Here is a 26,913-nt window from a genome sequence, read left to right on the forward strand (position 1 = left end):
TCACAGCAACGGGGACCGGGGACGGCGGAACGGGCCCCGCCCGCACAGCGCGAGCCGCCGGATAGCGGGCGACGGCATCGACGTCACAGCCCTCATTTGCATACATTTACCTTTGCGCCCCGCGGCGGCCAATCAGCGGGCGCCGCTCACCTGCTGCGGCCGCACCCGCGCGCGGCCGGGGGCGGGGCCGCGGCCTCCTGGCGGAGCGGCTGCCGCGCGGGGCGGCGGTGGCGGCGGAGCGATGGCGTGCGGGGGCTTCGCCTGCTCCAAGAACTGCCTGTGCGCCCTCAACCTGCTCTACACGGTGCGTGCCCGCCGCGCTCGGCCCGCCCGCCGCCGCCGGCTCTGCCTCGTCCCGCTGCTCCCGCCGCTGGCTGGGATGAGATGGGATGGGATGGGATGGGATGGGATGGGATGGGCTGGGATGGGCTGGGCTGGGCTGGGGAGGTGGCGTGGAGGGGCTCGCTGTGCCTCTCGCTGCGCCTCTCCCGGCGGGATGTGGCCGCGGGGGTCGGGGGTCCGCGCTGCGGCCGCTGGGCGGTCGCGGCTTCCGGCTGGGGAGGATGGGCTGGCTGGGAGGGGTGAGGAGGTGACAGCGGTTAGGCCGGGCTTTGTCACCGCGCGGACGTGGCTGCTCGGGATCAAAATCCAGGGAGGCCCGGGAGCGCTGCCCGCCCGGGGCGGCGGCGGCTGGCTCGTCTCCTACAAGGAGCGGCCCCGGGGCCCGGCCAGCCGGTGCCCTTTTTCTCCGTCTGGAAAGGGCGCTGCACCAATTCAGGCGTGAAGCAGGGAAGGGTTTGTTTTGTTATTGCTCAGCCAAGCATCAGCGCCCACATAAGTGCGGTTCGGTCAGTGACGAGGCCCCAGCACCCCCGGTGTTCCGTGGCATGGACCAGGGAGTTACCAAGTTGGGCTGCCTGGGGTGGTGGGAAGATACGTGAGCGGCGGGGGAAAAAAGGAGGATGTTAAACTGAAATAAATTACTTTGCTGGGGAACTCTAGGCAGGTGCCTGATTCTGTTCCAGCATGTTGGAGGGCTTGTTTTCAATAGAGAAGGGAAAAAAATCTCCAGTTGTGGTGTAGCTACAGGAATTTTTTCCTTGCTATCTATTTTTAAGAGCTCAGAAATAACAAGAAACGGGAGTAAGTGTAAGGCTTCCTCTCACAGCACATCTGGAGAGGTAGAATGTCCTCTAATGTTTCAAGTTTTAACAACTGTGCTTGGGAGTGACTTTCAGCAGACTGAAATTGGGGTCAGCCAGTGTTTGTGGGCAGTTGTAACTGTGCTTTTCCAAAAGCACTGCCTGGTCTGGGCTGAAAACAAGACTGGAGAGGTCGAACAAGCAGGTCTAACACTGTTCATCAGAACAAATAGTAGCTGGCAGTAACTGGACCTGATGGCACTCACCAGGATGGAGCACAAAAGGATGTGGAAGCACCTGTGCTGAAGCCAGAATCGGTGGATGTTCTTGGGTGTACAAGGTGACCCAACCCCTCCTTTCCTCAGAAGAGAGCAGAAGAGAAACCTTTTTGTAAGAGAGGCTGCACTATTACTTAGTCTTCATCCTTGGAGGAGGAGTGAAATGTGTCCCTGAAAAGGTCTGGAGCATGCTTAGGTAGCCCAGCCTACCCTCTGTGAAAGTCAGCCCGGATCCCTGTGATGTGTTGTGTTGTTGGGCTACACCCAGCCAGAACAGGGGGAGCAGATAGGTGTTTGGTATCTGTAGTTGAAGGTAAGCTTAATGGATGTACAGTGTCATGATGGAGCTAAGTTAGAATCATAAAATAGCTGAGGTTGAAAGGGACCCCAGAAGATCATTGTGGTCAACTTTTAATGAGATTTTCCTGTGCCAGAAGATGGGTTATGGATGTGTTTATATATATACTTTGCTTTTCAGTTAATGCAAGACTTCTTCTATCGTTACTGCTATTATTCCTTGAGTGACAGAAGAGTGAGAGAAATCTGGATCATTCTCAGATGGATGCACAAATAATACTGTAATGTCATGTGGACAGCAGGTGTTTTTTTTCTAATGACTCCATCATTAATTCTACAGTCATATAGCCAAATATTAACCAGGTGTAATGAGTCTGATAGGTCTTTTGGGCATATCTGGCCTTTGCAAGGGTGGGTTGAACTTTCGGACTTCGGTAGTTCTGTCTTTGGTACCTGGACAGTGTATTTACGACTTTAATCTCTGATCTGGTGTCTGCTTGAGTAGACTTTACTTTGTGGGTGTCACTTTGTCTTCTGTCACTTGACCTGTACAAAACATATGTTTTTGCTAAAGGGAAGGAATGACATCTTTAAGTGATAGTTACAAGGATATCCAATTGTTAGTATTGTGTATTAATTATAGACAAGTTACAAGACTTAATGCTTTTAAATTCATAGTTGGAGAAATAACACTTAAAGTGCTTAGTAGGCCCGGTAGAGTTGATTAGTAAAATGTGTGGGCTTCTCTGTTCCTTGGTTAGACAGAAACCTGAAATAAAGTATTGAAGCAGCACAGTGAATGATGAACTTATTTTCTCCCAGCTGGAAAAAAATATAGAAGACAATCAGAGCAATAACTTATTGATTGTCTCTTTAAAATAGTGTTGATTCATTAATAAACACTGAGAAGGGAATAGTGGTGGTGGTAAGAAGGGATAGGTGACACTTCTTGGATGTTTTTGTAGCCAGCACTGATGTGTCTATATGACATGAATTAACCCTGAAAACTGTATATTAGAGGTTTCAATTTACATTCTGCCTTTTATTAAAACACTCTGAGATAAAATATTATATTGGAGGTTAATTTAAAAAAAAAAAAATTAGTACTGCCTTTTTTGATTTTTTTGTAGTAGCACACCAAGAAAAATATATGTCCTGGCAGTAATAAATCAGTTACTGGTTTAAGGCAAGAAACCAGAAACCCACTAACCCAATTGCTCACTTAATGTTCTTTTCAGATGTTACTTTGCTGATGACTTTAGGTTCTTCTCCCAAAGAGACTAAGACTTCACTAACTTAGTGTCCTTAGGCCCTGATTCTGTTTTTCAATCTATTTTATATGAGTAATTCTGGCATCTATGCTGAGTCTTGCTGACTTCAGTATGGTTCCTTATGGGTAGAGGAAGAGTAGAAAAAAATAATTGAGACTTTATTGACTCTGAGTACATGATGATGTATATTGTCAGAATGAAGCCTTACATGGAAGAATTTAATACAAGAACCATTAAAATACTGATTTTGGGTATCTGGCCTATTTAGCTTTTATTTAGTCAGTCATATTTACATTTCCCATCAAATGACTAATCTATACAAACTGTTTAAAGTGCCTGTCCACAGAATTAATCCAAATTCAGGGATGTGTTTTTATCTTAAAACTTAAGCTTCCAAAGAAATCTTCAGTCTCTTTGTTCATATCTGATTTTTGGAGAGGAAAAAGAAATTCCTAACTAGTGATGAAAGATTGAAGTGGTAGGTGAGCCATGAGATTAAATGTTCAAATAAAAAATAAGTACTGACTGTCCATTTGGGTGGTGTGGTTGGTTTTGTCACCCAAGCAGCTACTTAATTATTGCTGCAGCAGGAAACATGAAATATTTGTTGGCAGCATGTAAACATCTCATATTTTGATGAGCAGGCTTTATGTTTTCTTACACCTAGAGCAGCCATTTGATTTCAATTAAAACATACAGTACCTTTTCCATTAGAAGTGTGTATTTTTTTAGTAGCACAAATCTTATTTGATAAATGCATCCACATTTACATGTAAGACTAGAAAGTACTGTATCAAAATAATTCACTTTTTATATTATGTCGTTCTCTGAACCTCTTTTCTTTTGATTGCCTGTTAAATGGTTTTTGCATCCATTTTCAAATCACTGTGTTTGAAAAGAGTTTTTTGGGCTTGTTTGTTTTGTTTTTCCTATCAATGTCTCTTGTTCTCTGGGTGCTGTAATTATTGAAGTTTCATTTGGGCTTTCTGCCCTCTTTATCAAACTTTCTTTCCCTGTATTATGGAAATATGCAAAGATAAGTATAGAACCTCTCAGATTTGGACAGTGTGTGCTTGGTATCATAGGATGATTTGGGTTGGAAGGGACCTTCAAAATCGTGATAGTCCAACCCCCTCTGCCATGTAAATGGACATCTACCACTAGACCAGGTTGTTCAAATCCTCATCCAACCTGGCCTTGAAGATGTTATATTAATGTATTTTATAATAATGTTTGTCTTACTTTCAGAGTTCCTGATGCAGAGGAATGTTGCGTCTTCCATGCGAGTCTGTCTGCTTCATCTTTTTGCTGCATAGGGGAAACTTGGTGTTAGAGGCAAGGTGAACATCGGGATTTCCCTTGGGAAAGGGAACGTGTCTTTGTGTTCTCTGATATTTCCTGACTGGTGTAGTGGCTGCATAGAGCCAGGTACAAGCAGACAGGAGTTAGAGAAGCACAGCTCTTGCCTCAAGTGGCAGTGTCTTTCACATTGATGAGTGAGCCTGCTGTCTCTGAGTGCAGCTCCATTTTGGTTTGTCCTAAGTTTGTTTTCAACTGTAAGATAAAATACCCACCGCTTGCCCTGTCTGACAGGCTCTGGTCAGCATTTAGGTGTGCAGCATCAAGAGTTTGCCCAGCACCACCCTGTTCTGTGCTGGTCTCCCTCATTGTCATGACTGGATGCTCAGCAAATGGGCCAGGTTGCCTTGGAGCCATTTCTGTTGTTCTCAAGAACATTTTGAAGATGGCAGTATAAGCTGGCCTCTCTAGCCTTGACATGTAAATAAAACTGGTACAGAAGCTCCCACGTATTGGTCAAGGAAGCTAATGTTGGTCTTGTCAGTCTTGTGGCCTTTTTATTTTCATAGGCATTTTGGGAAGGTTTATTTGCTCATGCTTGAGAACACAGAAGAATACAGCAAAAGTACAGATAGATATTTAAAGATTTTTTTTCCAGGGCTTGGAAAGGTCCTCGGTTATACTGTGTGTCAGTTTATAGCCAAAGTGCCAGTGGTTTGTGGTGGTGGGTCAGAATCGAGACGTGTGCTGGGTCCTAGACCAGCTGGGAGAGGGTTTTGGCTTTTCATTGTCTTGTGCAGAGTGCTCAATGGCATGTGGAGCTAAGAAGGCAGCCTGTCCTTAGGGAAAGAGGAGAATGACAGGGCACAGAGGAGGAGGGTATATGGAACATGGTGTGTTTTCATACTGCTGGTCTTTTCAGCCATCCTGGTGGTACAGGTAGGCACTTTAAAACCAGAACAATTATTGAGAACCCCTGTAAATGCCTTGTAGAGGCCTTGTAGCTTACATCATTAGCTATGGGGCTTTGTACTCTTGTTTTTTGTTGAAGGAGATATGATGTGTGGAAGAAGGATCTGTGCACTCGCCAGGCTTTGTGAAAACATTTAGTGACCTCTTAAAAAAACAATGAACAAACACTCAAGTAAAAGAAAACATTTTAAAACACAATTGTTCCTGCTGCACAGCAGAAAGCTTCCATTTCCAAAGACCAGAGTGTATTAAGCAGGGGTTAAATCTAACTGACATATCAGTGTGTAAATAGTTTGTTACATGGCCAATAAAGTGAATAACTCTTTACAAGGCCTGAAACTGAAAGAACAGGCTTTTGTGATAGGATCCAGGAATGCTGCCTTTCACATAAATTACTTGTTCCACACTCTGTGTCTTAAGGCTGTTCAGTTATCAGACTACTGATCCCTCATTTAAGTAAGTCACGTAACGGTGGAAGATTTTGCTTTCTGTTAGAAATCCTTATAGGTACCCAGAGCTTTCCTTTGCTCTCAGTAAAGTTGAAGTAGTACTGTAAGGAAATAGTTTCTTACAGGTTGAGTAGCTTACAGCTGTGATAGAAACCAATTTAGCTTCATTTTAGCTTGCTGAAGGTTATGGTTACACCACTATGTACTACCTGTTGTTTTAATGTGGTGTTTTTAAATTAAGTGCCAGGAATCAGAATTGTCTTCTAGATTCCCTATGGCTGTGCAGAAATGGTTGCCCAGGTAGAAGGGGAGACTGGTGGAAACCTCTACCTTCAGTATATATGCCATTTGACATTTAAATTTTAAAACACCCTTAAAAGTAGTAGAATATGAACTTATATGCAGGGAGAGAGGTTAGAGAGGATATATTTCATCATTTGTGTAATCTCTCTGATTTCAGTTCCTGTTCCAAATTCACTTTGACACCTATTCTCTAAATATTTCCCTTGCTTATATGAGAATAAATGCTGTATAATCTCTTTACCTAGGAATGGTGAGTCAGTAGTTCATGAAATTTAAATTCTGACGTGTATTTTTTACCACCTCCTGTTTGTACTGAGGTGGTAAGGAAGCAGAGGGAATACCAGCTTCTGCATATGACTTCCTTCCTAGCCAGCAGTCCAAGCTAGTTGAAATACCAAAAAGTTGCCACTTAGTCAAGACAGCAGATTTGCTGGTGGCTTGCTGTTGTAGGAAGGAGGAAGTGGTTTTAGCATTTGAATTGTTTCTCATGGTATTGTACAGAGAAATAGTTTGAAATCTTTGTTTCTTTTTTGTAATGTAGACTATAAACTTGCACGTAAGTACAGAAGGGGCATTTGTGGAAAGAAATATGTTTTTTCCAGTACAGGAAGGAGGGAAATGAGCAGCTATGTGCATAGGAGAACTTGGATTTAAAGCAGAGAGCAAATTTGGAGATTTATTAGGGAAACTGTTATATTTGGAACAGCTCTGAAGTTCAAATGTGTGTATGTATGTGTATTAAAAAAGGGAAGTTGCCTAAACTGGCATCTGATCTCTTCCACTGATCTTGAACTTAAATCTTCCCTAAAATTTTCCCTATACAGATACTGACATTGGAGTAATGTTTTGTCTACTGACAATATGTTTGAATTTCTTTTTCCATTTGTTTTACTCCAAAGTAGAAATACTCTTATCTCATAGGGAAAACCACTGATCTTCACCTAGAATTTGTGCTACCTAAAGGTTTGTTCTAGTAAAGCATTTACTTAATTTCAAAATTGCTAATTTATATATTGAATTATGCTAATAATATAGCATAATTTATGTATGTGTATTTATGTATGCTATAATATAGCATATATTTGTGTGCGTTCCTTTAAGTAAGGTAGCTAGGGTTTGAATTGGTGGAGAAGATAGTTCTTGGTCAGTGCTAAATCCACATCTTATCTACCTGTTAAAACTTTGATTTTTGGTGTGGAGAGAGTAGCATGATCAAAGTGCTGGCTGTGGTGTGTGGGAGTGTTGGTTGGAAGGCATTTTTGGGGCTTACCAGTCCAGGTGCCTGCTCGGGATTATGAGTAACAGTAGCTTGCTGTCTGTGGCTTAGCCTGCAGAGTCTTGAACACCCCTGAGAACAAAGATCATCACCAAACCACCTTGCCAGGTGTGTTTTCTAATGTCCAGTCTGAAGCTTCCAAGCTGTTACTTATGATGCCCAGAAGAGTTTGCTTCCATGTTTATGTAATGTGCCTTCAGCTTTACTTAGTATGTGATTACCCCTAGGCAGCCTCCTTGTCATACTAAAGAAACCCAGCTCCCAAACCTTCCATTATCAAGGCTCTGTGCTATTTTACTGACTCCTGCCAGGTTCTCAAATTCCTTTTCCGCCTGGGGGACTTGAAATAGAACACAGTATTTGAGCTTCAGTCTCACCAGCATTGTGTTTCCTTTGACTGCACTCTTGGTTTCCCTGTTTGCAGTGAGAGCTGACTCCTGGCTTATATTCAACCTGACAAACAATTTGATCTCCATATCTGTCTCATTAAGGCTGTTGTTCAACTGGTCTGATCCCAGGCTCCATTGAAGCACCCAGGAGCACAATTTTTCACTTTGCAAGGTTCCTAAGGTTGGCTTATTCCTCAAGTTTATCAAGGTATATCTGAGTTAAATCTCTTTTTGGAGAGTCAGCCACTCCTCCTTGTTTAGCATCAGCCACATATTTTCTGAGCATTCATTCTGTGTTATATTCAGGTTGTTGATGAAGATACTGTGTGATATTGGCTCCAGCTGTTGGTGGTGCTTACCTGCTACCAGCTGGATGCTGAGCCATCAATTACTGCTCTTCAAGTTCAGCAGTATGGCCTGTGGTCATTCAGTCTAACAGGCCATTTCTCCAACCCTCCTGTGGGAAACTGGATTAGCCCTAGTCAATAAAAACTGGACTGTGATTTCAGATATTTCTTCTAAATGCGTCGAGCAAATATTTTAAGTGTTACTAACCAAAGCTAGCTTTGTGTAAGTAAATTCGTATATGTAAAATGAAATTTCACAGATAGTTCAGTCTTCCAAGGATGCCACTGTTTACTCTGGGAGGCTTCTGCTGCCGTGAAATGTGGTCTCAGTTAAATAAAATGTGACATTCAGAAGCTCTGTAGAGAGGCCTTCTTCCTTCATTTAACAGAAATACTTGACCTTTTCGCATGTATTTAAAGCCTGTATGTTTAGAATGTACGTGTTGCTCATTTGAAGTGGGTTAGGGTCACTAATTTTGTTTCGAGTACATTATACTGTAAAGCCATAGCAGCTTCAATTTTAGATATATTGCATTTAAATCCTTTAGTCTCAAAACATTGGAATAAACACTGTTGAGTGGTCATTTCCAGTGGCTAAAAACTACATAGCACTGTGAGCCTTGCATTGTTTTACAGACTTGAAAAAACTCTTCTCAAAACAGCTTAAGTTATTTTTCCTTTTTGTAGTAGTGTGCTTTTACTTTAGGTTTTTGCATTATGACACTAAAAACTATATAGAGAAAGTTATTCCTGTCATTCAGATAGTCTATGCCAAACCTGAATATGAAGGAATAACCATAATTTCATTTTTCAGTAAACATGTGGAGGAGACAGAAACTTAATACTAAATCACTTTCTGGAGTTATTAATAAATCTGTAGTCTCCATTTCAGTTTTGAAACAGTCAATTTTCCACAATTTCAAGTGGCAAGAAAGGAATGACCAGTAATGATTTTGATCCAAATCATGGATCTGCCTGACTAGATACAGCATTTTCATACAATTTGTCAGCCAGAGCCACTGTGATCACACTGAATTTCCAGATGTTTTAAAGAATTGGACAATGGACAATTTTGTTAAATGAAAGAAAATAGAGCCTTGGTATTACGGAGGTAACACTTGAAAATGAGACTGATAGCTCTAAACTTGAATGGTTCAATAGTGGGTTTAGAATCCAGAGAGGCTTATTTTCCCCATTTGATTGAAAACCAGACCTTTTCTAGATTCCGAATGTGGGTATTTCTACCAGAAAAGCTTTTTGTGCCAGGATGTCAGGATGCTTCTGGTGCCATGCAGATAATTTTATGCGTGTATCATCAGATTAATGTAAGATGAGATCAGTAATGGCATCAAGAAGCAATTGGTACCCTGCACCTCACAGACTGTGCTTATCCAGGAAGTCTTAGAGGCACAGATTTTGTCTCTTGTTTTGATTTCAGTATTTTAAGAACAAACTAATTTCATCTAATGCTTTTGGACCTCTTATGAAAAGAGAAAAGAGCTGAATAAACAGACACTTTGGTATCCTGGAGGCAGATCGGTGAAAGATTTGCAGACAGAAAAGTATTGGTGAAAACTATTAGGAGCAAAGTTTCATCTGCTCTTTACTGTGAAATAAATTGAGCTTTGTCATGGCTTGTGAGATTTTTTTTTTTTTTTTTTTAAAGACTTCTGTAGTGGAAGTGTGAGTTCAGTATTTAGAAGCTGATGCAGAGCATGGGATGTCAGACAGCACTTCTTGATTGGAAATTGGGCTATGGGGTTTCTTTAGTTACTTGCTTCTGGTATTTACATGGAAAAATAAATCTTTCCAGTGGAATGAGACAGTGAAATAAAGTGAGTGGGCATAGATCAGAAAAGGTAGGACTTGCAATAAACTGTCTGATTAGCCAGGCTAATTATTAATGTACTGGTATTGAGAAGTTTATAGCTTTGTGCAGCATGGATTCAGAAAATTTGTCTGTGTAAGAGCCAAAGTGTTTTATTTTATTTTTTTCTTCAGTCCTCTCTGTAATTTTGATTCATGACACCTTGGCCTGTTGTTTTGGTTTTAATTAATGTGGTAACTTAAGCTTTTTGTTTAAGAGAAACAAAGACAAATGTGAAAACATCCTAAACTCTGCTGGTACTGAACAATTCCTTTGAATTTTATATTGTTTTTTGTCTCTTTATGTGTTAAAAGAGAAGTGTAGGTATGAGAAATAGCCTGCTTTTATTCTTGCAGGCTCTTGAATTTCTTGAGTGGATTACTGGTTTTTGGTAAAAAGTTTTTTGAGATGTATTCCTGTGTGAACACAAAAAAAAAATCCACCTGCTGTGTTTAGATCTTGATGAGCATCTCTAGTTGTTTTACTAGCTTTCTTGATGTTATCTTAGGTTTCCATGTTTCAAAAGCTACATTACATAGGTAGTCCTCTAAAATGTATTTAAATGGAAAAAATATACAGATGTATTTGGCATGAATAGCAACAAGAATTCCCAGCTGTAGGGTAAGTATACTAAAGTTTTAAGTTGGAAATTACCTTTCTTTTTTTTTTTTTTTTTTTTTTTAATTTCTTCCTGCCTCTGGGTAAGCAGTAAAATGTGCTTCATGAGAATGTGCCTTGTTTGAATGGATATGGTGAGCAAGTGTAAGTGCTTGCTCTATACCTTTTGTTAAACAAAGCCAAGTAGCTGAACTAGACTAAGTGCCTACTGTTTTATACTGTTGGTTTGGATTTTTTTTTAAATAGCTACAAAGCCAAGTATTTTTTGGTGAGAACTTTTGGAAAGTTAAAACCTGCATTGAATTTGTGTAATTTAACAGAGAATGTAATGAGTAATGTTACACGTAGGTCTGTTTCAAACCAGAGAGTCTTGGGCATCTTGTGCCTCGGACATCTGGATTGGCTTTGTCTGCTGCTTCCCTCCTGCTGGACTTCATTACACATTTCTCTGCAGCTTTTCATGTTGGAATTTCTTTTTTGTTGGGGTTGTGTTTTTTTGGTGTGGAAACAGGAAAGGCTGGAGCTTCCTGCCCATATAAACAGTAAATCTCTTTGAAATAACTGGGACAGATTCCTGCCTGCCTTCCCTGAATACCATGTTTAAAAGGAAGGAAACAGCATAAGTGTTTTGGGTATCGAAATAGGATTCACTTAATAGTAGAGCTATTTTCTTGAAGAAATATGCAGAGGAGACAGGATGCCTTTACTGTTTTACTGCATAAAGTCCTTGAAATTCAGATCTGAAATGTATTTTTGTGTGACCGTGTTAACTGTTGTGTTACATTATCAAGCATGTAGAAACTTCTTTAATGAATTAACACAGTTGATAAAAGTAAGTTTTGGCAAAGTGCCCTTTTTTACACATTCAGACCTGTGCAGCTGTATATTCTATTTTCTTTAAATATACTGCCACAGTTTAACAAAAGATCTGAAATTTTGGTTCTTACAACATTCTGAATTAAAGCTGATGATTTTTAGCTTATTTGTCAGCTATGTTATGATCTATGGTTTAGTGTCTCTAGTCAGTCACTGATAGTACAACATGGCTTGACTTATAGGTAGTTTGAGTTGTAGCAGTGTGGAAGAATATGTATGCCTTAAAACATCTGGAACTGAAATTACTTACACAATGATGTGGAGGATTGGTTTGTTTAGGGTTGTGCTTCTTCTCTTTGCACCATAAAGAAAAATTGTACCTTTTTAAAAACATCTTTAATGTAAAAAAATTACCTGTGTGTGGGAGCCTGCTTTAATATGCAGTCTAACTTTGTGTTTTCTCTTCCCTCCAGCTGGTGAGCCTGCTGCTGATTGGAATTGCAGCATGGGGAATTGGCTTCGGCCTCATCTCTAGTTTCCGAGTTGTTGGAGTGGTGATTGCAGTAGGAGTCTTCCTCTTCTTTATTGCCTTAGTTGGATTGATTGGTGCAGTGAAACATCATCAAGTATTGCTATTCTTTGTATCCTTCTGATGCATTGCATTGATTGCAGCGTGGTTTGAGCTGTGTAAACAACCTCCTGTGTCAGCTGAGACTGCTGGGGGAGGTGCTTCAGAAACTGAACAGAAATTCACAATCTTACTTTGGTCAAGTACAGTCTAAATTAGACTTCCTTCCCATTTAACTTTATTTCAGTTTCCTTTTTTCCCTCCATTCTTTGTGCTCTGAAGATAGAAGTATTCACATCTCTTTTTAAAAGCAAGAATATTTTAATTCTTTGAGAGCTTTTTATGTTAGCTCACTGTGTCACAGGTGCCTCATACTGTGTGCTCAGCCCTACATGGGGCTAAAGTAGGTGAACTATTAATGTTTAACTTCTGTGGTCTGTGAATAAGAACTGACCTCCACTTTACAAACAGCTAAATTGTGTGAAGTATCTGCCTCTGAACACAGCAGCCAAATTTTGAAAATACTCCCCAACTTTCAAAACACAATATTTAGTATCAAAGTTTATTCTTTTTGTTTTATACCATCTTTAGATGCAGTAGTACAAAAGTGTGTGAGGTTGTGCTCTAAGAGCAACTCTTACCTTTTTTTTTTTAATCTACACTAAAGTTATTTTTTGTCATTAATTACAGGACTCTGTCATTGAAAAAAAAGTAATCTGAATATGGAATACCCAGAAAAATAATTTCTCTACTACTTTATTTAAGTGAAGTATATTGAAATTACATGAGTCCCTAAAGCTGGAGAAAATAGCTGGAGATCTTGCCCTCAAAGCTCCTTTTATTGACCTCTGCGCATGTTTTCTTGCTAGGCAAGAAATACCTAACAAGGAAATACCACCTATGTATAGTAGTAGCCAAAAAGAGGTAATACATGGTGATTGGGTTTTGGGAACATTATTTAGGTCATCTTTTCCACATCCATTTGGAATTTGCTTCCATAGTTCTTTTGTTTTGAAGGACTTACTGTTACCCAGTGAAATAAATAATACCATTAGGTGCATATGTTTTAAAAGCAAAATTAATTTGAGAGTGCATCCTTAACTACTGATTGTTTCCAGTACATGATTATTCTTCTGCTAGTCTTTATTGTCCAGTTTTCTGTCTCCTGTGCCTGTTTGGCACTAAATGAGGAACAGCAGGTAAGAAAAGTTTCCTGCTTTCTCAGTTAATCTATAGCATAACACTATAAATATATATGTACATAGGCACATGTATTTGTATATAGTCCTCCATAAAGTGGGGAGAGCATATTGTAAGAAAATCAGCATTGTCCTGTTTATTAAAGACGAGATAGACCTTGGTCAATGCTTGGACCTGGTAGCTAGAAAGAAATACATTTGGGTCCTAAATTACTTTTTTTAAAATTCATTTGTTTTTAAGCTTCCTTTCTAGTTTATGGTCACAAGTGTAGCAGCATGGTATCTTGAATGTATCTTCTGTTCAGCAGTTTCAGATAAGCTGATGAAATACACAGTAATCATGGTGTCAGTTTGATAAAGTCATTGAATTGTTCTTGTGTAACTGGAAAGGTCATAACTACATTAGGCAGTTATGTGTGAAAGTAGAACAGTCTTCCCTGTGGTGTAGAGACCGGTTCTCACTGCATAAGAAGTGGGTGAGGGCGCAGTGACTAAATAATCAGTTTTGCATGTGAGGGTGCTTTTTGTGTATAGCCTGGGCAGTCCCAGCCAGATTAGTTGCATGTCCCTTTACTAGTGATCTTGTCAGGTTTAGCAAAAACCAAGGAAGGAAAGGAATTATACCCATGAATGTGCTGCTGTGAGCTGCTGTTCTTTCATTAGCTACACAGCCTCTTTGGACACTCCAGTCATTCTTTAATATATTTATATTCTCCTGTTAAGCATCAAGATCTGAAGGCTTTAGTTAGGGCATTATCAACTAGATTTTGTATATTGGCTTGCAGTGTAAAACAATTCAATTAATGTAATATGTATTTGCTTATGGCTTCTAGAGTGAACTTCTAGAGGTGGGATGGAGTAACACCAACAGCGCAAGAACAGATATTGAGAGAAATCTGAATTGTTGTGGATTCAGAGTTTTTTATCCGAATGAAACCTGCGCCGCTGTAAGTTCTTCAAGTGTGAAAAACCATAACTTTTTCACACTGCATTTGTTCAAAAATGTTTCCATAGTTACAGCAAGCAGCATTTTAACAGATGTGTAATGTAGTTGTCATAGTAATACTAAGCTCTTAACTTATGGAAAGACAATTACAGGGCATCCTGCAAAGTTTGTACTCCACTGTCATTTATATTTACATATGAGCTCTTGGAGTCTTTTAAAACTGCTGTAGTTTTGTGCATGGGTAGCAGTCTCTTCTAGAGCAAACTAGATGCTTTCAAACAACAGTCATCAGCAAATGGAAAGCAATTCTCTGTATCTGCTACAGGATTGTCTTAGAACTCTCCACTGTAGACCATGTGCACCGATAATGGAAGAATATTCTGGAATGGTGCTGAGATTTGTTGGTGGGATAGGACTCTTCTTCAGTTTCACAGAGGTGAGTGGGTGGTTGGAAAATTGAGTGCTTTTTTTCCCACTTTTAAAGCTTTGTTTTGCGAAACACAATTTTAGGGGGTTTGTTACAGGAAACCTCAGTCCAGTCTCAGGAATCAGATAATTAATTAGGTCCACTTTTTCAAAGCTATGACCTTGCTGATGGACCTATGTCTGTCAGAAGGAAGGCTTTCCTTGCAACTTTGTTATTTAGACAACAAACCTCAGCATTAAAATGTGGTGCTGTAAAGTTTAAGCTTTTCAGAAAGTTAGCTCTTCAAGTGTACCATTCTCCAACAGTACTAAAAGGGTGCTGTTGCTTTATCTTGTTCCCTCTTCTTCCCACCTATTTCCCACTCTAGCACAAAAGGTCTTTGAGGTTTTTTTTTTTTGGTGCCACCTATAGTGCAAAGATAGAGTTGCATGAGGAGTCAACTGTATTTTAAACAGTAGGTTAAAATTAAGAAGGTCTGTTGGCTCTTTGCTTTAGTACCATGATGATGCATAACTTGCTTTATTGATTGGAGTATAAAAATCCTCAGAGCAGGTCTTTTCTAGTACCAGAGTAGAGCATGTGAAAGTCCTCTTCCTGCTGCTTAGTGCAGTTTTGAGAAGGTTTGTACATATGACAGCAAGAAGAGAGATAATCTCAGCCATCTCAGCTAAAAATGTGAAGATGCTGGGAGGGGGAAAGTAGTTGTGGGGAATGACAAGATTTGAAAATGCACAAGAATACCTGTATAGTTAAGTGGTAATGGTAAAATGAAAAAATTCAGAGGATTTTTTAATCATTACATTAAAAGCAGCTTTATGAGTATTTATCATTTGGGATGGGGAGAAGAATAATTTAACTTTCGTTGTAACAATGGGAAATTTTTTATTGCATTGTGAATATGGGTTTGGCTTTTGTTGTTCATAGTTTTGTGGGTTTTGTTTTGTTTTTCTCTCTGTTGCTAGGGTATGATTTTATTCAGAGAGAGGGGGTGCATTCTTTTTTTTCTAATTAAGAAAAATGGAGTGTGGTTGTACAATTTTAGTTACAGTAAAATATCCTAAACTTGTATCCTAAACTGAAAATTCTTTGTCGTGATTTTGTGTTTAAAACAAATTTTGTCAAACTAGAAGATGGGATGGAGACCCTCTGCTTAATAATATCTTTGGTTTTTATTTTCAGATTCTGGGAGTCTGGCTGACTTACAGATACAGGAACCAAAAGGATCCCCGTGCAAACCCTAGTGCATTTATTTGATAAGTTTATAAAGGATTAAATCTTCTCTCTGCACCCTCTACTTAAAAATACTGATTCTATATAGTTTGGTATTTCTCCATAATAGGTATTCTACATGTACTCAAAATAAAACACAAGTCCTGTAAGAAATGTGTAGTTTTCATATTTAATTTCTACTATTTTTCTTCTAAGAATCTCTATCTTAAAGTAGATGGGTGCATTCAGTAGCTGGGCAGAGTTGAACTGCTGTTTAAGACCTTGTTAATTGTTATGGCAAACTCTATACAATGAGTTTTATAGCACTACTGGGTTATCTGCTGTAAAAAAAAAATACCCTAGAGGTATTTTCTGCTGTATTCATTGATTACAAAAATTCACATGAATTCTCATTAAAATTATAAAACTTTATGGTGGATGGTTGGATATGATTTACTTGGGTTTTAAGAGGTATTCTAGTAAACTTTTTTGTCTCCCACTTTCCTGTTAAGGTAAAAATAGAAGCTAGAGATGTTATTTTCTATAGTGCACATAAGTGTATGTTAATGACTACTGTAGTCTTCACCCCTCCCCTTTCCTGTTTGTTTTGGTTTTCTGGTAGCTTTAGAATTTTATTGAGAATAAAAACAATGTTAATGAATATTGTCATTATGAGAACAATGAATGAAGAAAACCAGGAGAATGTAATCTGTAGCTGATAAACTTGAAACTTTTTTCCCTTGACAAGTGAATGAGGTTTGGTATTTGCACAATCAATGTCTGTCATCTCTGATACAAGAAACTTGATGGAAAGTTGTTGTACAGCTGTTTTTTTTAGATGGTGTAAAGTCATTGTTGTAATAACTCAGCAGTGTATATTTCTGTGTCATCCAGATAACAGTCTTGATTTCACGAGAGATTGAATGACATGTAAAAAAAAAAAAAAAGAAAAACAGCAACAAAAAAATGCTTTCCAGTAGTTTGTTTTCTGAAAACAAAGAATTCAAGTTAGAATGGTATGTTATCCATGTAGAAAGTGTTGTCTGAGCTGAAGGAAAGGGTGGTCCCTCTTGCTGCCTGTGAAGGAAGTGGTGCATCAGCTGAAACAGCAGACATCTAAACACCCAAGGTGCGCAATATCCCATTTGTTTCTAATCATACTGATTGCAGATCTGCACTGCACCTTTTCTTCATTCATTCTTCACTCAGTTGCTGCTGCTGTCGGGGTAGGCAGTTGCTGTAGCCTGAAAGACAAGTCTACAGGAAGAAAAGGGGAAGAGTATTAAAGGCCCTCTGCTAAGGAATACAGCACCTGAGCAAGGTGGAATGGAAGTCTAGAGGCAGACAGAAGTAGATTCTCATACAGTCAGTCACCCTTTACCAGGGTGACTCTCCTCACACAGAGGAGGCAAAAAGAAGTTGAAACAAATGCCCATCAAAGCACTTTCAGACTTTCATGAGCTGAGTGCTTCTGAAGAAGGAATTATCTTGAGGTTTTGAAGGGGAAGAGCAGAAACTGAAAGCAGAGGGATGTCAAGAACTTGCTATAGAACTGCTTCTCTTCAGGTGTAGCTGAATTTTCAGCATTCATGGTTAGCACCTTCTCCTGGAGCTGCTCTGGGAGCTGCTGCTGTGCCTACCCAGCAGCTGTGTCTGGCTCAAACACAGACCTGGAGATCCAGGGTAAGAGCCCGCTCATGTGCTGAAATACCTTAAGAGCATTCAGGCCTGCTGAAGTCTAATAAAATGTACACAGTGGTTTTCTTCTCCCAGTTGGTGTTCTGTTGCCCTCAGTTTCTCTCCAGCCATTCCCAATATGTGTCAAGACAACAGTGATGATCTCATGGCTGCCTTTAGGAACAATTCATTTTCCTGGTCTACACAGGCTCTGTGTTTTGTGCATTACAGTAATAAATCCAAGCAGTTGTCATATGGAGAAGGTTAATGAGGCTTAAAATAATACAACATTGCTGCTTCAATTTTGACTTTTTTCATGATTGTTTTTGTAGTGCTTAGTTTTGGGTGGATCTGGTTTCATAAATATGGTGGATTATACTGGAGTGTAAATGTGCACTAATGCAAAAATACTGAAAATATTACCACTTCCGAAACTCTTGTGTCTCATAATGTGAATTTGTTTTAGTAGCCAGACAATGGATCAGTGGATTGTATGGAACGATTAAAGTTTTTCTATTGTATTAAAAATACATTGTCTCTTCGGGATTGTGGTTAAACAAACCCATCCACGTACACAAACATTAAAATTACTAGAGGTGTGCATTTGCTTTCCAAACCTGATTCTGAAAGGGAATAGTAAAGCACAATGAGTCTGACTTTGTTTTTGGAAGGTAAAGAGTGTTGCCTCTCAGAGAAAGTCTGACTCATTTGAGTATCCAAGAAATGCCATACTGTTCTTACATGCCAAACTAGAGCACTTAAAAAAAGTTATTTATACCTATTCTTGGTGGGTTTTGTCATTGAACTTCACTGCTTTCTCTTCTTGAAAAGCATTTTCAGCTCTCAGATATTTTTTGTTGTTTTCTAGAGATGGATTTTAATTTTCACTTGACTGCTTGAGATTTGGACTTTGTAACCAGGTTTTCTAGAAGCTTTTTACAGCAGCACAGTGCCAAAGTAATGGAGTGATTTAACTTGGAGCATTCTTGCTGCTTAGATGCCATATTTGCATTAGATGTCTTTTGGCTTTAATTTGTTTAAATGCTTTCTTCAAGTTGGTTATTCTGGAAAAATGTAGAAAGATGTCTTCTTTCAAAATGCATGCACATTTTTATAATATAAAAACAATTGGCTATAAAGTAATTTAATTCTTTTCCATCTATGTGAGAAAGTGAATCCAGATATTTACTAACATCCTGATACTACTGCACAGTATCTGCCACCTTTCACATGAAAGTAACTATTACAAAAGGGAAGGCTTGTATAACTTGAAGTGGTATCTGTAAAAACATACCTTAAAAGGTATAGCTGACAAGTGAATAGGAATGTGTTGGTATTCTTAACTTGCATTATTATTTTAGACCAAAATAATTAGAAGATTGTCTGAATGCTAGTGGAATTCTTAAAACCCCAATATCCATCTGGTGTACTTTGGGTTATCTAATGGTCATATGTATTTTAGCAATGATTTCCCAAGTTTTCCAAAGAAATTGAAAGAGGCTTTTTTAGGTGTCTCAGCTTGGCTTGAAGCCTCTGTAAGCCCAAAAAAATATCTGTATTTAGAGGAAAGGATTAAAAGAGCAGGATTAAGTTAACCATTTATTTATTAAGATTCTTGCAGATTTGGTTGTGGTGAAAAGAAGATGAGAAAAGCATAACCTTGAGTGCAAAAAAGAAGAATTTCAGTTTCAAAAGCATTTCTTGATACTTGCAGGCTGGACTAACTTGTGAATTTGTATCTAGGCATGTACATTAGTAGACTCTTGTAGTTATGCCTCATATCCATTTACTGAATGTTATACATAGCATTAGTACCTCTGCTTAAGAGAATTATGCTACTTCCATAGTGTTATAGAAACAGCTTTGTAAAGCATGATGGCACAGGCAACCCTTGTTTAATGTCACATAGCTGTAGCAAGAGTACTTTGGGTTAAGTAAGTAAAGATGATTCTGATAACCAGCTGCTCTGGCCTCCCTTGGTGTTGTCCCTCTGCTAAGTGATATGACCACATTTTTTTGTGACTGGTAAATGATTCTAGAGACCATTTCTGCCCCCCACTGCAATAGAAAATAACATCTTACTGAAGTGCTGAAGGAATGCTGAATTCCATGCCTGGGACCCTTTCCAGGTACCACCTGAGGTTTTCTGGTAGACAGGGTTCGTTCACACAGCTTGCCAAAGACCTCTTAGCAAGTACCTCCCTTCTGATTTTGCTGAGAGATTCCCTTGAGCTGAAATGCTTGCTTCTCTCACCTGTCCTGCCTTCCCAAGCGTTTTCCTCTTGTAGTTGTGGCAGTAATGATAATAGAAGTGGTAAGCATGCTGTTAGTGCCAAAGAGCTGAGAAAATAATGAAGGCATGGTCCTGACCTAAGTGTTTCTCATTGATGCTGTTGCTGAGTACAGAGATAGCAGATATTTGGGGCTGGAAAGTCTCCTCTTTGTGTCTTTATGTAATGCATACTCTCATGGTGTTCATCTGCAGCATTTATTTTAGTTCTGACTTGTCCCTTTTGGGCTTATAAATAAGCAATCATGAAACCAGCCAATAGTCAATGTGGTATCCCTTTCTTAATCATCTCAAAGCTTTACTGAAATCTGATGGAAGCAGGGACACTTTAAGGGAAGCAGTTGTATCTTAAAGCACTTCAAAATACAGCCAGTTCAAAAGAAAAACAAGCTCTGTATGCAAACAATCCCATTCTTTAGTCTCAAGTACTTTTCTGTGAAAGATTTTCACTTCTTGCTATGGTAGCTTTAAAGAAAGGGCTGATAATGAAAGCTCTACATAGGCTGGTGGAGATATATTGAGATAAAGTAATAATTTGAGATAAAGTAGGCTGAGTAAAAGAGAGCTTAGCTAGCTGCTGAAACTGGAGATAAAAAGCTGCTTTCCTCTGCTGGGTTTGGCTGAGTGAAATTGATTCTCTTCACGGCAGCTTGTGTGGTGCTGTGCTTTGGATTTGCAGCTACAACAGTGCTGATAACACAAGGTTGTTTTCTGTGATTGCTGACACAGAGTCGAGGTCTTTGCTGCTCCCTCACACTGCCCTGCCAAGCAAGTACATCTGCAGAAGTGAGACAGCTGAGACAGCCGACTCCAGCTGAATAAGCGGATACATCATGCTCACCATACAAACTGGGCGAGGAAGCAGGAAGGGAGGTACATTTGGAGTGATGGTGTTTGTCTTCCCATGTCACCATTATATTTGGTGGGGCCCTGCTCTCCTGGAGGTGGTTGAACACTTGCCTGCCTGTGGGAAGCAGTGAATTCATCCTGTGTTTTGCTCTGCTTGTGCCCACAGCTTTTGCTTTACCTATTAAACTGTCTTTATCCAAACCCATGAGTTTTCTCACTTTTAATCTTCTGATTCTCTTTCTCATCTCACTGGAGTGGAGTGAGAGAACAAGTAGCTGTATGGGGCTGGGCTGCTGGTTGGGATTGACCCACAGCAGCCTTTTTCTTCCCAAAGTGTTTGAATGTAAAATGCAAGCTGTGGGCTCAAGCAGCACAATGATTTTACTATTTCTAATAATGGTAGATGAAGATAAGGGAAAAAATTGGAAACACAGCAATGTTTTGTATGTAAACACTTGAAATGAATTTATTTTTAAAAAAATCATTTTTACAGTTGAATCATACAGTATTCTTCTGTACGCCTTAAAATAAAAGCCTCCAACTTTTAAAAATGCTGCCCAGGACAAAAGTGCTAATGTAAAACTGTAGTGTTTATGTATTGAAACCATCACTACACATCACTAAATACCACTCTAAATAGTCTCTTCACCAGTATCAAGGTGTGGAGAAGAGATGGAAGATAAGACTTCATAATATTTAAGGGCTTTCTTCTTCCTCTTACAGTTCAGTCTTCAGGAGCTTCAGCGCTTTCTGCATATTTGAATACACTAGAAATGAAATATTCATGCATGTTATTTTTGCTGCAACTTCCTCTGCCAGCAACCAAAAATGCTTCAGAGAAAATGTCATTATTATTAAAGCTTTTAATCACATGCCTATTGCTATAGGGATTCAGATGCACTTACTCTTCCAAGCAATTTGTGAACGTCATGGGTTTCATTTTTACTGGTGAGAACGTTCATTAATGCCAACACATGGGCAGAGACTGGAGCTGTGCAGCAGTGAGGGATGGCTGTAGCAAACATCTTTCCCTGCTCCCATAAGGTTTCCTGACCTGGCTTGTTGGGACTTACGTATGAGTTCTCACCGTTGCTTTCAGTGAGCGCTGCTGAATTATGCAAGTTCCTACTGACGTATGCTTGCTTTTAAAACAGATGGATGCTTAAAGCTCCGGGGCTCTGCCATAATTTTCTTCATCTCACTGAGTTTATGTCTAGCATCCTGTTTCATTTTAATCCTGGTTAAATGTCTTTCAGCAAGTACTGACTGCAAGAATCTGTAATGCCTGGTGTTATTCCTTGTCGCATGAAAAATGCAACTGCTTTCAGAAAATTTCCAGAATGTGTCAGAAGACTCTACTTACACAACGAAATGTCAGAGGGCTCATATGCATAGAGACGGTTTGAGTATCTTCCAGTAATATCTGCTCTCACAGTCAGGGAAGGATCTGGGGGAAAAAGGGTGAGAGAATTTGTAGAGGTTAACCTTCAAGCAGAAGGAAATAAAAGGAAATAAAGCTTTCTGCACTCCTGCTTGCTTCCTAAATGTTTCTGTGAGGCATATCTGGTCCTGCTGACTAAGCGATTGTTCTAAAAGGGGTCACTGATATTTCAGTTTTAAATGTTGTGTTTGCAAGTTTATTAGGAATGGGATGAGCTACCCATTCCAGTGACTCTGGCATCAGCCATTGAGGGAGGAATGCTGGACCTGTGAAGCTGGGTGGTATTGAGTCAATATTTGATCCACAAAACCAACTTGAACCTTTGTATTTGTCATGAAATAAATTCCTGTTAATCAGCCTGAGGATTTGAGATGTATGGTGCTGCAGGGGCTCGTTCTGATATCAGCTTTGATGACTGAGGTACTCACCTATGAACAAAACCCGAGGGACATACTGGCCATCAGGTGCAAGGTTCTTGTCTGTGGTTTCATACTTAAAGAGAATAGAGAAGGTTCGTAGTCAAGGAGGGTATGTTGCATAAACACTTTTTTCCTTCACTGTACTTTGTATTATGAAATACAGCTCAAATAATACATTTTGCAGTTTAAGAGATTCTGTCTGGGATGAAGTTTTTTAGTTTTTTAACAGCTGGAATTGCAAATTGCTAAGAGTTCATGTTATTATTAAACTTCACATTCCCTTGCATTCTGAGTTTATGATAGCTACAAATGAAAAAGACTATGAAATCTGTTATGCTTCAGCAGTGGCCATTTTCCTAGCCAACCCTGGCTATTAAACTCAAGTTAGAGAAGCCATAATTAAAAGCAGAACTTTGTCGCTTTCACTTAATTAAGTGTAATTAGGAAACTTACCACAAGGTTCAGGAGAATGAATTTTTCAGCCAGGTTCTGTATATCTTTGTGTTCAGCAAAGACCTTCTTGAGGGCTAAAGTAGAAACAAATGGGAAAGAAAATCAAAAAGATGCCCTTGAAATACATTGTCCTCCAAAAAAAATTCAAACAAACTGATGAAACAAAAAGAGAATTTCCAGTTTACAACTGCAGCAAAGATTTTCAGTTCATTCCATTGGAACATGATCCATTCATTTTTATTCTGCATTTAAGCGTAATTACAATAGTGCAAAATGTCCCACCTTCCTTTGGAGAGTTCAGCTGGCTCTCAAATTCTCTTGCTAGGTTTGAATTTGAGCATTTGACCCTTCAAACTTCCTGTTCTACTATTGTGATTTCTGGCCCCAGATCTTAAGGCACTTGATAATACAGCATGTAGGGCTTCAGACTAAAATCTTTGGAAAGGTGTAAGTGCTTGTACAAAGACCCTTCTGCAGTTACTGGAGCTATGGATGGATGCAAAGATCTTGCCATGTGGACTGACTTGCAGGAAGGAGGGCCCTCAGATAAATTCAAAGACACTGGGAAAAGAGAGTCCAGTTACCAGAAATCCTGGAAGAGCTCAGTTTCAGCCTGGATTGATTTAGTCCCTGGCTGGATTGTCTCAATCACTGATGATATGGTCTGAATATGATCTTTCCAACAAATTGTTATTTCTTGCTACTGGTCTTGCTATTGATTTTGGCTGATTATGCTGTGAACCAAATTCAGATTTGTCAGACCCTACTGACCTGTGCTCATTTGATATCATGCAATACTCAATTACCATTTTTATTTCTACACATTGGAAAACACCTTTGTGGTACAGCAACTTGAAGAATGCTCCCTATGCTTGTGCAAGCTGGTACTTCACTAAGGTTGAAGCAAAACAGTGGCTGATTTTTTTTTTTTAAGCAGAGTTTTTCCAGAAAATTAAAACAATTTTTTTTTTTCCTCCTCCCGAGTGCAAAAAGATTACCTTGGCTGTGTGGGCAGTCTTCCAAGTGGTGGATAATCATCAGGGGTTTCTGGCTGGAAAAGAAGAGCCCTCGTTAGGAGCGGGGGAGGCACGGGGGGCTCAGGGTGGGCGCGGCAGGGCGGGTACCTGTGCTTGGCCCGGAAAAGCGCCTCCTCGTAGGTCTGCGTCCAGATGAGCTGGTCTCCCCAGCCTGCGGGGGGAAGGGGACACGCACACCCTCAGACAGCGCCTTACAAGCAGGGCCGGGGACCCCGGGTGCGAGTCCTGCCCCTGCCCACCTCTGCCGGGGGGGCTTGGAACAAACCCCCTGCCAGAGGGCTTTACATCAGGAGTGAAGGAGGAGAGGGTGCTAGGAAATACTAGAAAAGGTTTTGCAGAACGAGTTGCGAGAAAATTTATTTTTTAGAACAGCATAGTTCTAAAAATGAACTATGAAATTAAATGTTCACAAGATTGCACTTTAAAAAAAATTTGGTGGAGGTTTTTTTCAGTTTGTTTTTTACCTCTGGAGAGTGTCTGAGGCAGTTTTGGCTTAGCAGCAGTGTCCTTTGAATCCTTCTTGCCTGCATCCTTTGCCAGAGCACAGGAGATGACAATGAGCAGCAAGAATATGGACACGTAACTCTTCTCCATGGCTGCTCCTGGAACAGGTGAGAGAAACTCCGCGTCATTGTGGTGCCTCCCGATGGGCGCTGGCACGCAGCAGATAAGGACAGGATCGCTAAGGCAGCGGGTCAGGTCACAAATATGCAGCGGGGTGAGGCAGGGCTGGAAGGAGCAGCTCCAGGCAGGAGCCTGGGGGCACGGGGTGAGGTTTGCTCAAAAAACTCCCGGAAGGATTGGGCCATGGCCCTTTTAGGATGAGCATGTCTGTGCTTGTAAATTTCCCTCTCTTTTTTTTACATATGTTGAATATGCTCAGTAAAGTAACAGAGTTACAGCAATTCTGAAAGTCTTAATATGTTCACAGTTCTACCTTGAGCTCCCAGTGCCACAGTAACCCAGCTGCAGGTGCCGAAAAGTTAATTTGTCTCAGCTCTTCCCCCATTTTGCTGTGGGAGCGACTCAAATGAGAAGTCAGAATGTTTGAGCTAGGCTTTACAGTGAACTTTAGCATAAACACAGCTTAATGGTCTTGTTGAAACTTCCAATCCTTTTTTTTTTTTTTTCCTTAAAAATATCACCTAATCCTTAAACCCAGCAGAATGCATAACAGAAAGAGTTGGGAGGAGTTGATGTGTGGTCCAGTGAAAACTGAAATGGAGTTTGGGGCTGGAAGCAGCCCAAAGCAGAGAGCTTTTCCTGAGCCAGGCTGGGGCTTGGAGATGAGATAGGTCTGATGGAAAGCTCATCAGCATTTCAGCTGAAGGGGAAAATCATTTCAGCAACATGACCCTATGTTTTCTCATTATATTGCCTCCTAGAAACTAGAACCAATATAATGGGTACAAAAAGAAAATTTAAGATATTCTAAAAGCACTACAGAACATTGAAAAGATTCATTAAAAAAAAAAAAGAAAAAGAAAAACCAAGCATACAAAACAACCCCCACCACAACCAGCTGTTTTTAAAGTTCAGACAATGAAAACTAAAGTCCAGGAAAACAGAAGTGTTTTTCCAGGTAGGAACTGCAGGAGGAGACATAAGCTGAGTTTCCATGAGTGATACAATGCTCTTTGCTACTGGAATGTCCAACAGAGCTCAAACATCCAGAGTCCCTTTTTTCAAGGGTATGAAATACAACTTTTGCAGCAGACTGCATTTCTTCCCCAAGAAAAGTCTCTTTGGCAAGGAAGAAAATTGCATGAAGTTCAATTAAACTCTGGATTGTCAGGGTTGCTTCAAGAATTGTGTTGGCTAGAGCTGTGTGGCAGAAGTAATGCTTCTTTAAAGAAAAAAATAATAAAATAAAAAAGTAAGGGACAACCAGGAAATTGAAGATCAGGCACACTAGGTTGCTGTGGAGGCAGCATGCAGAAAGCAAAGACAGAGGAACATTAAACTTGCTCCTTAAAAACTTTGCCTCTGGAAGACAATGTGCACTTTTGAAAAGCTTTCCAAAATAACCCCTCTTCTCCTGTTTCTTTTTTTTTTTTTTTTTTTTTCTTTTAACCTGCAAAGCCAATATTTCTATAGACATTTTCCTTCACAACAAGCTGTGCTGGACTGTGCCTGCTTTGCTGCAGTCTTTTCTTTCCGCTGATTAGGTTCCCCATCCCCAGCTAGCTTGGGCTCACATCTCCCCTGGGTACCTTCTGAAGCAGGGACTGTGCAATGCCTTACCTTGTTTACTCTCCCAGATGCCTGCCAGGATGCGAAGGTGTTCCTGGTTTCAGTGTGAATGCCGCTGTTCCTACTGCCTATTTATGCACCTTCACACTCCAACTCCACCCACAAGCTTTGAATTTGAATACTACTTTCAAAGAGCTAAACTTTTTAGTTTTTCCCTACCAAAACGTTCAGAGTTAATTTTGTAATTAAATAACATAACCATTTCCTGTCAGATACTGTATCTAAAGCTCAGAGACAATTCTGTAGACTTTTGGGATATTTCTTGAAAGGTGATTTTAAAAGATTGGCAAAGATCCAAGTACAGGTAAGCTTAAATCAAGACTCCTGATTTGCCTGAAGAATGATTTGTCTTTTTTTGATTGGCTGGAAAATCAGTATGGGTTGCTGTTCTCTTAGTCCTCAGGAAAAGTTATATTAATGACTCAGAACTGTGGATGTTAATTAGATAAATAACTGTGCACATTGTACAGATATGTGTGCACACATGCACATATAGCAGCACATAGATTTGTAATCAAACCTAAAAATAAGTTTGTAAAGGTCTCCACAAAAATGTATTTGGAAGCTATATTAAAAAACTGTGTTCATAAGCAGAGATCCAAGCCAACATTTAATTTAAATTCCACAATTAATTAGTTGTGTAGGCATTTATTTTAAACTACAACATGAACCCAAATCATCTTAGGTTTCAGATGCATGTATAATACAGTGCAATGCTCAGGAAAATGAGACCTGGATGGTCATTCCCACTGCTGCACTGACTGCACACAGGCCTTCCACAGAGGTCAGTGCAAGTCTATCCTCAGCAATGGATGCTGAAA

The 26,913-nt window shown here is 39.8% G+C and overlaps 2 protein-coding genes and 1 long non-coding RNA gene across 3 annotated transcripts; 2 read left to right on the forward strand and 1 right to left on the reverse strand.

Annotated features, from left to right (window-relative positions):
• The first annotated feature begins 174 nt into the window (after positions 1-174).
• Positions 175-16,105, forward strand: TSPAN13 (tetraspanin 13). Its single transcript, XM_053946735.1, has 6 exons — positions 175-304; positions 11,798-11,965; positions 13,011-13,091; positions 13,925-14,038; positions 14,363-14,473; positions 15,644-16,105. Exons 1-6 carry the CDS (start codon positions 242-244, stop codon positions 15,716-15,718), a joined length of 612 nt encoding a protein of 203 aa, XP_053802710.1. The 5' UTR covers positions 175-241; the 3' UTR covers positions 15,719-16,105.
• LOC128790201 (uncharacterized) lies at positions 6,810-8,179 on the forward strand. Its single transcript, XR_008431658.1, has 2 exons — positions 6,810-7,884; positions 7,983-8,179. It is a non-coding gene; the product is annotated as an uncharacterized LOC128790201 (long non-coding RNA).
• A 4,461-nt stretch (positions 16,106-20,566) lies between the features above and the next one.
• Positions 20,567-26,129, reverse strand: AGR2 (anterior gradient 2, protein disulphide isomerase family member). The gene is made up of 8 exons (XM_053946744.1): positions 26,084-26,129; positions 24,304-24,441; positions 23,927-23,990; positions 23,801-23,853; positions 22,803-22,876; positions 22,359-22,422; positions 21,853-21,936; positions 20,567-21,256 (listed from the first exon to the last, which is right to left on the reverse strand). Exons 2-8 carry the CDS (start codon positions 24,431-24,433, stop codon positions 21,207-21,209), a joined length of 519 nt encoding a protein of 172 aa, XP_053802719.1. The 5' UTR covers positions 24,434-24,441; positions 26,084-26,129; the 3' UTR covers positions 20,567-21,206.
• Between the last annotated feature and the right edge of the window lie 784 nt (positions 26,130-26,913).

This window comes from Vidua chalybeata, chromosome 1, assembly GCF_026979565.1.
Source record: "Vidua chalybeata isolate OUT-0048 chromosome 1, bVidCha1 merged haplotype, whole genome shotgun sequence".
NCBI lineage: Eukaryota > Metazoa > Chordata > Aves > Passeriformes > Viduidae > Vidua > Vidua chalybeata.

Bases quoted from the DNA above. Each gene is read 5' to 3' on its own strand.
- TSPAN13 (XM_053946735.1), top strand. From the start codon at position 242: ATGGCGTGCGGGGGCTTCGCCTGCTCCAAGAACTGCCTGTGCGCCCTC. The intron at 13,092-13,924 runs GTAAGAAAAGTT...TATGGCTTCTAG, and splicing joins CACTAAATGAGGAACAGCAG to AGTGAACTTCTAGAGGTGGG. The intron at 14,474-15,643 runs GTGAGTGGGTGG...TTTTATTTTCAG, and splicing joins TCTTCTTCAGTTTCACAGAG to ATTCTGGGAGTCTGGCTGAC.
- AGR2 (XM_053946744.1), bottom strand. From the start codon at position 24,433: ATGGAGAAGAGTTACGTGTCCATATTCTTGCTGCTCATTGTCATCTCC. The intron at 23,991-24,303 runs GTAAAAAACAAA...TTCCCCCCGCAG, and splicing joins GCCTCAGACACTCTCCAGAG to GCTGGGGAGACCAGCTCATC. The intron at 21,937-22,358 runs GTGAGTACCTCA...TTTTTCCCCCAG, and splicing joins CCCTCGGGTTTTGTTCATAG to ATCCTTCCCTGACTGTGAGA.